The following is a 17,045-nucleotide window of genomic DNA, read 5'->3' as shown; positions in this document are numbered from 1 at the left end:
GACCAGGGCAGCCAAAATTAAAATTTAATTAATTTAAAAAAATTTTTTTTAAAAAGCGCACATCAGTAATATTTCCAGATTTAGTTTCAGGGTTAAGTAAATAACAAAGTGATAGTCATACTGTTCTGCACCAGACCTACAGACTATTTGTTTTGAAATCATTGCTCATGGAAATAACCCTAAGATTAGGGAAATCATGAAAGACCTTGACAAAAAAAAAAATGAGAGAGATAAGGATCAGCAGTTCGAATATTCAATATAAGTCCTAGTAATAGTCCAGAACTTAAAGTAATATCTATTTTTCTTTAATGGTTGAAGTAGTCTCTCCAAGAAAATTTTTAAATATGGCAAACGATAACAACCTCTCTTTAATAAAGCTAAATATATTTTGCAAGTAACCTTATGAATTAGAGGATGACCAAGCCAGTAGGAAGGAAGTAGAGAAGAAAAGTAGAGAAGACATAAACAGAGAGAGCAATGACCAAAGGCCAACACTCATACACTTACAAGTATGCAAGTTTTTGCTAATATCTCTGCTCTCAAACATCACAACCATCCAATGACAACAGGGTTGCTAACACACAATGTGGTGTGATTGTGATGTGGGTGTGTATTAATTTATAAGGTGGGGTATGAAAGCTAGAGGGTTGACACCTTTGAATTAAACATTTTTTCCGTTCAATCATCAAACCTGTATTAGGACCTAGCAGGAACAAGATGAGGAATAAGAAAGTATGAGAAAGATATATTCTCTGCTCTCTAAAATCTTAGATACAGTCTTGTAGAGGAGATGACAGACATTTTTGATAAAGAACACTTAACAAAAGTGTAAATGAGGGACTTCCCTGGTGGTCCAGTGGTTAAGACTTCGCCTTCCAATGCAGGGGATGTGGGTTCAATCCCTGGTCGGGGAGATAAGATCCCACATGCCTCACGGCCAAAAAAACCAAAACATAAAACAGAAGCAATATTGTAACAAATTCAGTAAAGACTTTAAAAATGATCCACATCAAAAAAGTCTTTAAAAAAAAAAAAGAGTGAATGACACAGCACATGATTAATCACCAAACAAATATTGAAGGAGTAAGTGTTAAGTGATATATGAGTTTGGATAAGAGAGAAAAAAGTCAATGGAATTTCAGAAAGGTCTTAGTAGAAATAGCTCAATCTACCCTACCACATTTTTTTTCATGTTTTTAGGACATATTTGATTATTCTCTTCTCTATGAACACATCTAAAAAGGAAATACCATTCTATAACAAGAATCAACTTCAAGTCAGTTATATAGCAAATTAAAATTTTTAGCACTTTTCGTATTCGCCTCTTTGGTTTGAAATAAATTTCACTAGCAATATGACCACTTGGGATATTTTAAATAAATGATGTCAGACAACCTTACATGGTAGCATAAGTTCACCAAGATTCTATGTCAGTCAAGATGTGTTTTCTGTTCAGTTACAAACAATATTTGCTCACTGAGAATGAGGTCTCCTTGTCACAAATTATTGTGCTAAAGTTAATTTTCATATGGATTTGAATACATTAATTTCAGCTTCTATGGAGAAAGCAAGACTGCTTCAAACTTTAAATTTAGGTTAAAATAAGCACTTGTTTCTGAACTTTATAGGTTTTTAAATATTTTTCCAAAAAATACCTGAAATAGTCTTTCCCTCAGCAGTCTAAAAATCATGAAATGTACTGAATGTAGTGTTTGAATTTCAAAAATGCTTGATTTGTTCAATAACAAAGTCCCTTACTGAACTATTTCTGGAATGTTTAAAACTTATAGTCCAGCTTTTCCGAAATCTTTAATTTGCAGATGCCCCTTGATTTTTACAAATAACCTACTTGTAGAAATGGACAAGAAGTTTACATATATTTCATGAAGGCTGTTTGAGGGTGGGAGATTTGTAGATGGGAAGAATTATCCTTCATCCCTTTGTGCAGATTAAAAACCAAGCCCCCAAAGGTCTTTTATTTTTTTTTTCAAGATGGAGATACATTCATGAAGTTTTACTGAAGCTGTTTCCCTCACCCAAATGAAGTAACCAGTCACTTTAACTCAAAGTTCTGTTCGTATTCTCAAAATGACACTGTTCAGTAACCCTAGAGGCTCAGCTGTTAAAGTCTCTGGTTTTATAAAAATAGTGAAGATGTTTCTTAAGGCCCCAAAGGTCTTAGTTTTGAATCTGTACAAAGGGATGAATGATAATTTAGCTTTAGATACTGCCCTAAGTTTGCATACAAGCCAAGGATGGAACCCAAGTACAAAGCTGGTCTGGGTTTTCTGGTCCACATCACAGTTTCCTAACACTCCCTTCTCTGGCCCTTTCAGATGACTCTGTCAGCATGCCCAGTGTGGTAAGTGAACAAGAAGCTTACCTCCTGAGTGCCATTGGAAGGAGGCGGTTCTCCAGCCATGTCTCCAGCATGTCTGCACCTCAGGCTGAGGTGGGCATGTTACCCAGCCAAAGGTAAAGAGCTACGAATATGTTATGCTCTGCCTTTGGGGGCAAAGGTAGAAATTCTGAAAACTCACTCCTGTTATTCTAAAAAAGGACTAAAGAGAAGCAAACAATCAATGTTGTTAAGTAGACCATTCAAACAACTTTTCAACGAGGGTTGCACAGGCAACAACTTGCGGAGAGTTTTCTAAGCCAGGCCAGTAGAAGGGATCTCAATTTCTGATCCAAACATTGTTTCTCCTTAAAATTTTTCTATAAACAGATATATGGTCTTCTTTCATGGTCTTCTTTCAGATGACATTCTTGTGTTTCAGCTATAACATCAGCTAAGCTAATAACGAGTACCTGGCAAGTGTATAGGACTAGCTTGATATATGTGGTAGTTTAGACTTCTGGTGTATCGTCAGTATTTAGTTGGAGGTAGTGATGCTTAACCAAGCAGAAGAAGACCGATGCCACTATGTGTGACGTTGGGCAGGTCATTTAACAGGAGCCCACTGTTTTCTCCTCTGTGAAATGAGAGGTTAGCTAAAGTTGGTCTTTAAGGTAACTTCTCTACCTAGAGAGTTTTATGTTTCCATAGCTAAACTCTTTAAAACATTTTCTTTGGTGTTCTCTGCCCTCTAAGAATATAGATTTAAAACTTTATATATATAGTTTACCATATATATGGTTATATAGGAAATGATCTGACATAAGAAATAAAACATTATCTATTTCAGAGGCAGTATTTTTACTTCAGAAACTGAATTCTTTAAAAGAATCAGTCTTATGTGTTTTTTATCTAGTTTGTTGTTTATTCTTATTACCTATAGAGTCATTGTGGTATAACTTATACACGGAGAATAAGAACAATCAGGGCACATGCTAATGATCAGATAAAATTAGTTTACATGCAGAAATAATTACCCTAGATCTATACCCTTTAGCAAATCATTCCTGAACTGTACAGATGAAATAAAATTTGCGAAATAAAGCCAAACTTTGGAGAATATTGAAAAAATAGGGGGAAATGATAAAAGATTAATAAGTAAATTGCATACTTAAAAAGAAAGCATTATTTATGTACTATTGAGTTATTACAAAAATTGCTAGTATATAAGGATTACTATGATTGTAAGAGATTGCTTTACCTACCATTTGGTAATTTCTCTTTGAAAAGGAAGTCTTATAAATAAAATATATGAACAAAATCAGAGCCAAACTATAAAATATCCAAAAAAAAGATGTAAAGCCATACAAGCAGTTAATACTGGTAAGTGGTGATTTATGTTTAATTGCTAGAAATGTGCAAACTTCTATCAAGAATAAACGAAAACTATCTAGCAGTCTGTCTAAAAGTTTAAATTAGGGAATTTTAAGTAAAGAGTTTTTTGGTTATTTACCTAAAATAACTAGGCCATCAATTCCCTTTGTACATATCCATTAAGGAGTTATCTCATTTCTGGGGAGAAAATTTGTTCTATTATGGATATACTAGAAATCCAGAAAAATAATATAGTTAAACCCTCTGGGCTAGGGAAGGTAATTATGTCTCTGTGTGTTAGGGAAAGCCTCTTTCTGGGGATGGTTGCTATTTTTACAGTATACAATTAGGTGAACAACAATTCTCTAGAGGCGGGCACTCCAATTTTCTAAATTGTTTAATTCCATCCATTTTAACAACTATTTATTGAGTGCCTCGTGAGTACTTAGCTCAGTGCTAGGCACTGAAGGAAAGGGAGAGAAAGTATAACAGTTTCTGTTCACAAATTCCCAAATCAGTGTGATCCAAATAAATCGATAAACTAATTATTCTTTCACCAACCTGACAGGTTTCTTCTTTTGACATTTACAATTCAGTCACTAGAGGATGGAGTGAGGACGTAAATGCGAGTTCCATGTGAATTTTCCAGGGTTATCTTCCTTCCATTTGTTTACTTGCATTTTCACTGCAAAATTAGCAGGCGAAGTCGGGTTCTTTCTTTGCTTTTCTTAATGGCATCAGTTCCAAGAGTTGGGTTGTGGCAGTTCATGGTAAGTGGTTTCTGTGTGATCATGTCATAAGACACAAGAAAGAAGCAGGATCCTAATCAATGAAACATCTGTACATATGACAGGTGAAAAATCATAACCACCCAGCCAGATGGTTACCAAAGGAATGATAGTTTTGTCTTCTACATATTCATTCTGCAGTGCGTTCCAGAGCTCCCGTGTCCATTCGGAGCTCGTTTTAAGTCCCAACTCTTGACCAATAAATAGATCACTCACTCCTCTGAGAGTCGTATCCACCCAAAGCCCCTCCTCCCCGTTGCCTTGAGTCCTAGGTCTTGACAAACCCAGCACAAGGTGAAATGGTTGACTGTCTCCTTTTCCTTCCTTGTTCTGTTAAATTTATTTATTTATCTTTGGTCCTTGGAAGCAGAAAAGTGCATGCTTTTTTTCTTTTTCTTTTATTTGTTTGCATTTTCTTTCCCTAAATGCTTCATCTCCCTACCCCTCCTGCAGTGAACCTAATGTCCTCGATGACTCCCAGGGCCTGGCCGCCGAGGGCAGCCTCTCTAGGTACAGTGTCAACGCTACCTGTGTATTGGTGTCTGTGCTGGGAAACGAGCTGTTCCCTGTCTCCTCTGTCTCTCTGTCTCCTCTCTGCCCGTCTTGGCATCGATTTCCATTCCTTGCCCTTTGTTGCTCATAAACACACGAGCCTGGAAGTCAAAGGTGTAGCCTCCTTTATTTTCAGCTTCAGAGCTCAATCAGAGATGGCCTAAAAAGTTAACTTAAAAAAAAACAAAAACAAAAAACTTCCTGGAGTTCTCCTAGGGGCTTATCCCATGGACTGTCTCAGGAGTTTGATATGCAAAATGTTAAATTTATCCCACCTAGTCATTTTCTCCCCTGCTGATACTCCTTAAGAAACATTTTTTTCAGAAGCCTTTTCATACAACTCCCCATCATTAGGAAGCCTCAGTCCAGACAGGTCTTTCAGCTAATACCGTGGATGATAAGAAAACAGTGATGCTATAATAAGAATACCAATGTCAGTACGATTTATATAATTCCCTCTCTTTGGTGCATGCAGCATGACAGGCTATTATAGTAGCTTGTTCAAACAACACTTACATAAAGAATGTCTATCCCACCACGAAGATGACCACCAAATTTGCCATGAAATATCAGACACAAACATTTCTTGGTGAGAGAAGTCTTACGATGCAAACAATGTAATGGCTTAGCTATTGGTTTAAAGCTTCAGAAAGGGGGACTGCACCTTTAACACTCAGTTAAACCACGGCAAACATTCCTAATTTTGTGCTGTTGATTCACACCTCTCAACTAATCCTCATTAGGGGTAATGCTTCTTGTTCTTGCTAAGAGTGCCTTTGTTCCATCTCAAGATAAAATATTCCCTTTCAGGTTTGCATTATAGAGTGAGTTGCACCCGTGTTTATTGCTTTATCACAAAGACGAGGAAATGTTGAGAGGCCGTTCCTGTGAAAGGTTGTCCTTTGTTTTCTTTGCATCTTGTTCAGATTTCACATTTTCTTCCACAGTTGAAAATGGGAAATTTATTCCATCATCTGGTGTATCTTTTTTTTAACTGGCCCCGTAATTCATGACATTCATTTGTGTTTGCGAGCCCCTGCCTGGACAGGTCAGTCTCTTATTGGTGGTAAATGTGGAAGTGCTGCAGAGTGCAGGCTTAATTCCATTACCGAGAGCTTTGGGGATGAGGAAGAACGCAGCAGTCCTTAGGGAGGTTTCCCTTCATTGTTCACAGTGTTGGAAGAGCTCTGAACCAAGCCTAGCACTGTGACCACTGGTTTCAAAGCATTCATTTGTTTAATGCTGAATATTACATACAAGACAGGAGAACCTAGTTAGGAAGACGATTTCAATGTCCTGTTGAGAGTAGAAAGTATTAAATCAGACTTCCATTGGGCTGACTTTGTCCCGGGCCTTTTCTAATTAGGCCAAATTCTATTCTTGCTGAGTAAAATGCTAGTCTGGGGTTGGTGAGAGAAGGCAGGAGTTTGAGTTGATTTTTATAAATTCTCCCAAGGACTTGGCCCTCTCTGGCAGGCTTAAGGGTTCAAATGACTGATCTGGAGTTGTCTAAACCAATCCAATCTGCTCTGGGTCCAGTGTTGATAGGAATAAACCCAAAGTTCTTGCTATCTGAGGGTGGTTCAGAGCCAAAACTATAGGTTTTATCTACAGTTGAATTAGTCGCTCGTGGGAGAACACTGATGACTGTTTTAGATCATCTGTTGTTGATCTGTTACTCCTGTAACTGGTGTGTTTTAGTTCTGGGCGTCAGTCACCTGGATTCATTTGTGGTCATTAAGAAACCAGAAAATGAGGCACTCACTTTGGATTCTAAATAATTCTGTAAATGCAGAGGCGTTCCAACAGCCGTAGCACGTCCACCTTTGCCATACACTGCAAATCATATCTCTTGAATTCCATCATGTCACCAAGTTCTCTTTGGAGGAGAGGAACTTTGGGCATTTACTAAGAGGTGGGTTTATAAAGGATATAGATTTCTTATATTTGGCTTCCAGGCTTTCTTATTTTTGGCATGAAACTTCTTTGTGCTGCAGACTCTTAAAATCCTAAAGAAGCAGTAAGACATTAACAATGTAAGTTACATTTAGCACATACCTGAGCGCTCAGGACCTAAAAGACACCCAGAGTAATCCTAAGGAAAACCTGACTCCAAAGCTTAAAGAATATCAGTAAGCAAGCATGCCTAACGGAAAGTAATAAACCCTGTTCCTCCTCCCAACCCCACATTTTGATAAACTTTCTGGGGATTGGCTTTTGAAAGAGCACTTGTTTTAGGCAAAATGGGCAAGTTGGTCTGAGGGCTAAATGAGGAAGAGACCAGGATAATAGTATAACCTGATGAATAGGTGGAAACCAATAAAAATTTTGCAGACCTTTAGAAAATTTCTTCTAGGATTTTTCTTTAACCTGTGCTAACTGGTTTCTTATAAAGATTCACGGCAAGAAGTATAAGCCTATTAGAATCACTATGCTGAGAAAAAATTTTATCTTTTGGAAATTAATAAACTGCAATAATATTTCATGGAAGAATTCTCTTCTTTAAGAGTGTTGCTCTTAGAAGTACAGAAACTTCATTGTAGTTCTTCCCTCCCTGTACCCACCCACAAGTACACACACCATGGACCATATTTTCTCTCCAGAAGAATATAGACATACAAAAAGTTATTCAAGCACTTAAGCCTAGAAGTTTATACTTGAGAGTTAAATTTGGTTTGGACACGTTAGAGCATTTTGAAAGGCAGGAACTGACAACCAAATATAGCTTAAAAAAAAAAGATTACAACGCTATTTGATTCTGTAAGGGTAATTTTAATTGCAGTGGAAAATAAGAATGTGACTCAAGTTTGAACAAGATATACAGTCTGGGTGAAACAAAATAAAAATAACCTACCCATCTCATGATCATCCACATTTTCAAAGTATGCAAACTTGGCAAGTACTCCCAAATTACAAAGAAAAGATTAAAACAAACTTTTTATGTAGCTGAGAATTAATAGCTAAGAAAATGTGTGTTGTGATACCCAGAGAAGTGTACTTTGCCAATGCTAAATCAGTTCTTATAGGATAACTGAGATCCAGATTATTTCCCCTTTTTATCTGATTCCAGTCTCTAATCTCTAAATTCTGTGGCATTTAAAATATATCTTCCTAGGGCTTCCCTGGTGGCGCAGTGGTTGAGAGTCCGCCTGCCGATGCAGGGGACACGGTTTCGTGCCCCGGTCCGGGAAGATCCCACATGCCGCGGAGTGGCTGGGCCCGTGAGCCATGGCCACTGAGCCTGCGCGTCCGGAGCCTGTGCTCCGCAACGGGAGAGGCCACAACAGTGAGAGGCCCACGTACCGCAAAAAAAAATTAAAAATAATATATGTATATTTTCTTGGATGTTGTGGAGGCTACGTAAATTTTAAACAATAATCTTTTACTGGGAAAGGGAAGAGTAGGATTTTGTCCACTGTTTATGTCTCTGTCCTCTATAAATGCTTTATGGCTCCTTCAGTGCTGGCTTTATGCATTCCCATCACAAGGCAAGCACTCAGGGAAAATGACTACGCTGTGTGCTTTGTACTCCCCCTACAGATTTCTCTAACCATATTAAAATTGAAACTAAAAGTACAGATAAAAGCAATGAAAATACAAATTCATTTTCTCTATACTAGTCTCACCCAGTACTTCTACTTAAAATTTTTATTTATGAAATCTATTTCTAGATTGAAATACACTTTTTTTGTACTTTGAGATGAGTGATATAAATTTTTGTTGTATTACTGAATGGCCCTTTGTTCCCCTGTCCTTTAAGAAATACCATTAGTTATATATTCCATTAGGAGATACATACGTGTTTATACACTCCAATCCAAGTCTTCATGCTGAAAGAAAAGAGGTCATTTGTGCCAGAATTGTCTTCTAACATTGTCTAAATTTCCCTAGCTTGTAAATTACTTCCTTGCATTTTGAGTAAGGTGTTTTTGGTTTTTGCAGAAGGTTGAGTCACATCAGTTCTGCCAAGACCCAAGTATATTTACTTCTCTAAAATCCAGATCGTTTGCCATAGTAATGTTGTTTAGTGACTCAAAAATACAAAGGATGATTTTAACTTCCATTTAGAAAGTTTTATTTGCTTTTATACTTATGGTCTTGCCTTTTTATTTGGCAAAACAGTGGAAATCAGCCATTCTCAAATTCCCAAGATTAAAATTTTTAGGCAATCAGTTTTCCCCAGAGAGATGCTTCAGGCAAACACCATGGTCTTCTGGTTGGTGTTAACATTGCACACCTGATGGTCCACACATCACAAATCCTACACGTGACGGAAATACTACATGACATGGGGAGAAAGTAAATTGAGACCACTTTTTATATGCAACTCTAATTTGATATAGACCCGAACTTACTTCTTCTGCATAGGTAACTTCAGTTATTAATTTCTCTGTTTATTATTAACATATCCTCTTCATGCAGTTAAGCCAGACTTTGATGTTCCAAATATAAACATGTTAGCATCACATTCTCAGGGAGAATATATATATGTATATATTAACTGAGCTGTATTTCCAAGGACACATCCTATAATTTAATCATTTATATGTGCATTCCATTGATGAAATACTATATCATTTACATAGAACAGCTAATTACTAAAGCTATAAACTTGATCCATTTCTTAGATATAAGCCTCTCTATCCATAGAGAAAATTTTGATGCTTTTGATCCTCCCTTGGAATAATCATGATGAAATTACCATTGTTTTGACATTTAACACTCCCTGAGCAACGTGTATTTCTTTTCTTGCACCATTTTTTTCCTCACAATCTCAGATTACTGAATAAAATGAGACAAGCGGACTGCCTCTATTTCATTTTCTCTGCCCAAATATTTTTAAGACATTTTATTACCTACTTCCTTCTAGTGGTCTAGAAGCAATAAATTCATTACAAGTGTAAAACAAGGAAGCATACTATGTTACATCACTTTTCATATTCAAATCATTTTACATCAACTAACTTCTTTTCTCTACCTTAATGGGAGGTAGGTGGTAAGTATTAACCTCCCTTTACGGCCAAGGGAACTGAGGTAACATTTAGATGTCAATGAAGAATCCATTCCCGTGAAAGCTTTGCTTGGTATTTGGGAGAAACTTGTTTCTACTTTTGTGCATATGGTAATTGAATACTCTTTCCCATTTAAGACACGTTAAAATGTATAATTAATAAGGAGATGTCATTTCAAACATGCCAGCAACTTAGTCTGGATTGCTCATCAGAATTTATTGCACTGTTCCTTTGGGGCAGTTTTCCATCTTCATAGAACGATCATCTATGGTACAAGGCCATATATGTATAAAAATAATGTACATTGATCTTTTGAACTTGATAGAACAAGAAAGTTTAAAAAACGTCTGTTTTTAAAACTCTTCATGGAATTTTGTATTGTGTATCCCAAATGGTCTAATTACAATATAATTACATGCTTATTTCAGAAGAACTATGATAAACTCCATTTGGGAATCATTGATTCTCCTCTAGTGGAAATACGAGTAAGCCTTTTAAAAAAATGACACGTGACTGTGTCAGCCATGTGATGATTAACTAGTTGTTAATAAAACAGGGGAAACGTCTGATTGTCCATCCTGCTACCTGCACGGAGACTGTATTTAGGTAGCTCATTTTTTTAAAATAGCAATGAATGCATACAGTTCTCATGGACAGTTGCTGACGCTGCATTCCTCTGTGGAATATTTTACTGTCAAAACTATTTGCAGATGACTCTCCTTTTGCAAAGGCAAAGCAGAAATTAATTACCCATTAACCAAATAATCACATTGGCATCATCCACAGGATTACAGTGTTCTCTGGGGCACAATACATTTCTTTTTTTCACCTCCACTCCCATTATACATTCCTATTATACATGCATGCAGAATGAAAAATGATCATGCGTCCATGACAGTGTTTTCAGCTTCACCCAACACTAAAATAGGAACCGCTGCCAGCAGTCATTTTTGCATATATAAAAGACACATACACAGTGAATTTGGGGGGAGCAGGTTGTCGCTTTTGTAAATTGTGTATTATGTTTGGGTGCAGCTGTTCGATATTAAACTTCTAAGTTGTAATGACAGCTTAATTACTTTGCCAGCCTTTTAAATCTAAAATCATTTTTACAAGACATTTAATTGTCTATCTATGCGACTGCTCGTTTACTCAGTCAGAGAGACTTCAGGCTGCAAACATGTGTTGAATGTGACCCTTCACCCAAATGGACTCTGTGTCTGATGTGTTTGATATTCGTTCATCTTATTTTCATTTAAATTGAAAAATTTTAAAAGGTGTTCCCATCCATGTGATAGAGTTGTACATGTTTGTTCGTCACCACCTCTCTCCTTACCCTTGAAAAAAAAATTGAGATTAGCATATAACATCTTCAGCCTTTTGGTGGCTTCCAAACCAGGGGTGTGATGTTTTGCTGAATGATAGATCCGGCATCAGTGATTGAAAACAGAATCTCAATTTTGGCAGCTTGGGGCTACAAGGCCTCATCTTCCCTCCTAAACCTTTGAAAACTCCCATCCCTGGGATTCTTTCCCAACCTTCCTTCAAAGATAATGGTATCTTTGAAGTGACTGTTTCCTGTAAGTGATTTTGACTAACACCCACCAGACGATGGTGGTGTGTGCTTGCTCCAGGGCACACTAACATGGCTGATGCTCTCAACAGGGTGGCAAGTGTGCAGAGTGAACCTGGCCAGCAGAACCTCCACACTCAGCAGCCGCTGGGGAGGAAGAGGGGCCTGAGGCAGGTAAGCAGACCCTGGAAGGGCAGGAGAGTCATCCTGCGAAATGCAAGGTCTACTCAGTTTTTAATGCCCATGTATATTAAGATTATATTTTACCTTCTCCCCGCCTGAAATAAGCAGTACAGAACAACTTTAAAACATGGTAAGTGCTTGGGCAAGCGGAGAGTTTGGGGCTTCTTCTATTTTTAGCTCTGAATCTTCTTATTAGCAAAGCTGATCACTTGGTAAAATAAGTGGGCCTATATTTTTATTTGCTCCCTATCCAGAAACCTTTGCCAGCCAAACTACTGACAATGGAAGATTCGTTAGAAGGTTGATTTAAGGCCTGTTTCTGTAGAGAGGCAGAGACAGCCATCCTTTCTTCCTCGTTTCAAGATTAATAATTCAATTTAAAACTGAAATCGAAGTAAAGATCATCTTTATAAATTTCCCTAGGTGGGGCTCCTTTACGTTACTGTCTAAATAAAAATCTAAATGAGGCTTTGTGCTGTTTCTTTGATGGGAGCATCCCAGCACTGATTTGGAGACCAGACATTTTCCCAGTACCTGAGGTGTTTTTCATCAGCCTCCCCTTGAGAGTTAGCATATGCTCAGCTACAGCTTTTAGATGAGCAAAGGCTGATTGGTAAGCAATCATTGTTAGTTTTGTATCCTTAAATTCACTGATATTCTCACTGTGACTATTTCAAATTATGTTAATGTTCTTAGGATGTATAAAGGAGTAATAATTGTAAGATAGAAGTGGCTAAGGGGATGCCAGAATCAAATACGTACTTGTATTTAAATATGCAGAAAGAAGTTTATTTTATTGGCTATGAATGTTAAGGAACAACCATAAGACTCCACAGAGACCCACCAAGAAGGGAGCAAACCATAGTCAGAATCCTCTGAGCTCAGTCTTTCCTCCCAGGCAGTTAGACCCTTCTTGCTAGTTTTCTTCTGCCTGTTCTCTTTAGCTAAGACGTCCTCTACTATCACGTCAGAAGACTCAGACTGAACCCAGAAACCGCCATGGGGCTCGGCTGTCAACCACCCGCAGGAGCATTCAACCTAAAACGAAGCCATCCGGTGAGGCCTCCTGTGTCCCTTCTGGCTACACATTGACACATTGCCCTGCCACACAGCCAGGAAGGCCTGCAGAGACTGAGCTCATGCAGATAAGCACACCTTTGGGGAGCCACTAGGAAAAGGGACGAAATTTCCCAGGAAACTTGAGTGCCTTTTTTCGCTCACCTTTCCCAATTCCATCCCTCCCCTCATGCACCTAGGAAATGGAACAGTCCAAGGTAAACCACAAATGCTATGAAATTTGTTGATAGAAGGTTGTGTTTCATTTACCCAAGCCAGGAACTGGGTTTGTTATATGTCTTACTGAAGACAAAGGAATGATGAATAATAGGGACTTTTAAATCTTGTTGGCAGTTGTTATGAGCAATGACCAAGTTCACTTAATGATCTATGCCAATTTTGTTTTTATGTAAAAACTATTTATGTGAAAAGGCTATTACAAACTTTTTTTAATAAATTAATTTTTTTATTTATACTATTTATTTTTGGCTGTATTGGGTCTTCGTTGCTGCACACAGGCTTTCTCTAGTTGCGGCGAGCAGGGGCTACTCTTCCTTGCGGTGCGCGGGCTTCGCATTGCAGTGGCTTCTCTTGTTGCGGAGCACGGGCCCTAGGCGTGTGGGCTTCAGTAGTTGTGGCACGCGGGCTCAGTAGTTGTGGCGCATGGGCTTAGTTGCTCCACGGCATGTGGGATCTTCCCGGACCAGGGCTCGAACCCATGTCCCCTACGTTGGCAGGCGGATTCTTGACCGCTGCGCCACCAGGGAAGTCCCTGAAAAGGCTATTTTATGCAATAATGATTTTTATACCCAAGTCCTAGTCTTTGTAAGAAGGTGAAATCAATACATATACATAATAGTCTAATCTGCTCTCATTTACTGATAAACCAGCAATGTCTTTACCAAGAAAAGTCAAGTCAGGAGACACTTGTTAAAACTAATTATTAAGCACTGCCAACCTACTTTCCTCCTATTCTATTTACTGCTCTACTTCTGACCTACAGCGGATCAGAAACGATCTGTGACCTTCATTGAGGCTCAGGCAGAGCCAGGCGGTGCCCCAACAGACATGCTTCCTGCCACAGGCCAGCCACAGGGCTGCGGCCCAGCCCCATCCAGGAAACCAGACGGAATGGACAAACCAGTGCTCACGTCTTCCCCCGCCATTGTTGTTGCTGACCTTCACAGCCTGTCTCCCAAGCAGGTGAGGGCACTGGAGAAACAGGCAAGTCTTGCTCCTTGCATACTTCTGTCTGGGAACCATTGGGATATGCAGATGTAATCCATATAACTTAAGTCTGGGTCTGTAATGTTTTGTTAGACAGACACTGGTCCTGTCATCATGAAAAAAAAAAACTGTAAAGTATATGGCCAAGAATACATCTACTTAAGAAGGCATAAGAGAAATCTTCATACTCTTTGTTATGAAAACCCTAAGAAGAAATATTTCATAGTTAAAATAACCATTGAAAACCAGTATATAATACATGATTGACAGTTCAATTCAAAATATATATATAAATAAAGTTACCAATTTAGATGAAACCTTTAAATATAGAACCTTCTGAATCCTGTGAGAGGAACTTTTGATCTTTTCGTCGTTGTTTGATATTTTCTTGTTGTTTTGATTTTTTTCCCTGCTTTTTTAAAAAAAATTTATTTATCTTATTTATTTTTGGTTGTGTTGGGTCTTTTGTTGCTGTGTGGGCTTTCTCTAGTTGCGGTGAGCAGGGGCTACTCTTCATTGCGGTGTGCGGGTTTCTCATTGCGGTGGCTTCTCTTGTTGTGGAGCATGGGCTCTAGGCGTGCATAGGCTTCAGTAGTTGTGGCACACAGGCTCAGTAGTTGTGGCTCATAGGCTCTAGAGAGCAGGCTCAGTAGTTGTGGCACACGGGTTTAGTTGCTCCGCGGCATGTGGGATCTTTCTGGACCAGGGCTCGAACCCATGTTCCCTGCATTGGCAGGCGGATTCTTAACCACTGCGCCACCAGAGAAGTCCCTTTTTCCCTGCTTTTGATTTTTATCATTAAATTCCCATAGGTCCCACGTTCTTCTCATGTGGTGTTTAAAGAAAGCTAAGGGGCAATATACTATATACGTTTGTAAAGTCTTTAATGGTTAAAAAGCAGAAACTAACACACCACTGTAAACCAATTATACTCCAATAAAGATGTAAAAAAAAAAAAAAGCATCGTAATACCACTGTCTCATTTTTATCCTCACAGTCTACAGGATAAGTGGGGCAAAATATTATGCTCATGCAACAGGTTAGAAAACTGAGGCTTAGAAACTTGGAAGGGCCTATCTGAGGTCTCACATATACCAAAGGCTAAAACTGGGTCCACCCTTGGGATTCCTTGTCCAGTTACAGCTGTACAACAAACATTCTTTGATCCTTTTCCCTAGTACACATCCTACCTTTCCATGATGTTATGATCCTTTTGGTCACAGGGTGAAAGCCTCCCAGCTGAAGAAGGAGAAAAGGAGGAGGACACAGAAATACAAGGTGCTACAGCACATAGCCTCCTCTCTACTCAACTCTCAGACCCTGATGACTTCACAGGCCTTGAGACATCCATCCTCCTACAGCATGGAGACACTGTACTTCACATCAGTGAGGAAAATGGCATGGAGAACCCCCTCCTGTCCAGTCAGTTCCCTTTTACTCCCACTGAGCTAGGGGAGACTGAGGTAGACCTAGATGAGTCTCATGTTTAATTCTGTACCTTTTAAGAGTTGTAGGTGTAGACAAGATGTGGAAGGGATCACTTTGCTAAAAGTTGAAAACTTGCTTGGAAAAGATGAAAACATAGCACTTTACACTCAATGGGTAGCACAAATCCCAGTGGATTTTGCTGTCGATGTGCATATTGTTTCATAAACATCTTTTAAAAGTCAATGGCTAAGATGGTTTGGTTGTGTGAAGACCATAAAATCTAGGGAGGAATAAAGGGAAAGAGCCATTTAACTGCACATTGTTTATGATTCAAGAAGCCTTGAGCAGTTGAAAATGTATACTGTTACAGAGCTGCTTACCTAGGAATATTAACAAATAATGTGGTCTAAAAAGAGAAAGCAATTTTTTGAGGTTACATTATACATCTCATGCAAATGTTTATTTTTCTAATTTCAAAATCATTAAATCAGGTGGCTGTACAAGTAGCAATTTATATAAAAGTAATCAATAAGGAAAATATTAGTTTGGGGAAACTTGATAGCAAATAAGCCTGCAGCCATTTTTTTTTTTTTTTTGATCAACAATACAGCCATTTAGAAGAAGAAAAAATACTATTTTTAGAGCTGTGGATTTTTCAATATTTATTTTTTAACTGTCATTTTCATTGCATATTGTAAATCAAAATGCTAATGCCATAAGATCATTCCATTTCATAACACATTAGAGAATATTCTAGAGATTATCAGACATAATTCTGAACTAAGAAGAACCTAAATAGCCTATACTATAATAAAAATTAAATGTAAATGTAATAGCTAGAAAGAGATGGTATTCCTACTTCTAGTCCTGACTACATCAATGCCAAGATTGGGAGATATTGGGAAATGTGATTACTTTCCCTTACAGTGTCCTGTGCCTGCCCTTGATGGCATATTTTCAGATATTATATTAAGGTTAGTGTTGTTAGAATTGGTTCAATGAAATAACTCTCAATGTTAACAATATTCATATCCTTTAGATATTAAGTTTATGGTTCTCTGTAGACAGAGCTTGTATATTTTACTTTAACTTGAAGTTCAGTTACTTGAAGAAAAGTATAAAACTTGGCTTGTGAGGCTATATCTAGTGTGTTATTGATCCTATAGCAGGGCTTGGCATCATGTAGTTCAAGATTAAATTTCAAAACTTTAACAGTTTACATTACAAAACTGTTACATAACTTCTAAGTGTATAAAAACTCATATATATATATATATATATATATATATATATGTAAATTGGTATGGTGGTGAGGGTGCGTGTGTGTTTTCTAGTCCTCAAGCTAAAGTTTAGACTGTGATTACATTGCAATGAATTTGGAGCCCATTCTGTACACTTAAACTTTGACTACATTGGCTATAATATGGTATATGTATATATAAAGGAGACCTACTAAACCCACCCAAATCACAAAGGAAACTTATTTTTCTCTTAGAATTGCTTATTAAACAGGC

General features: G+C 38.0%; 1 protein-coding gene across 1 annotated transcript in view; it reads left to right on the top strand.

Annotated features, from left to right (window-relative positions):
• Nucleotides 1-16,797, top strand: part of UNC80 (unc-80 subunit of NALCN channel complex) — a 240,407-nt gene extending 223,610 nt beyond the window's left edge. Inside the window, exons 60-65 of the mRNA XM_089916431.1 lie at nt 2,337-2,475; nt 4,954-5,010; nt 11,730-11,811; nt 12,765-12,876; nt 13,880-14,079; nt 15,327-16,797. Coding sequence (XP_089772557.1) covers nt 2,337-2,475; nt 4,954-5,010; nt 11,730-11,811; nt 12,765-12,876; nt 13,880-14,079; nt 15,327-15,593 — 857 coding nt within the window. The 3' untranslated portion in view covers nt 15,594-16,797. The remainder of the gene's footprint in view (nt 1-2,336; nt 2,476-4,953; nt 5,011-11,729; nt 11,812-12,764; nt 12,877-13,879; nt 14,080-15,326) is intronic.
• Nucleotides 16,798-17,045: the final 248 nt, after the last annotated feature.

Source organism: Delphinapterus leucas, chromosome 8 (assembly GCF_059928025.1).
Source record: "Delphinapterus leucas isolate spDelLeu-1000000601 "Yukka" chromosome 8, BTC_Dleu_Yukka2, whole genome shotgun sequence".
Taxonomy (NCBI): Eukaryota; Metazoa; Chordata; class Mammalia; order Artiodactyla; family Monodontidae; genus Delphinapterus; species Delphinapterus leucas.
This window is presented reverse-complemented; position numbering and strand designations above follow the sequence as displayed.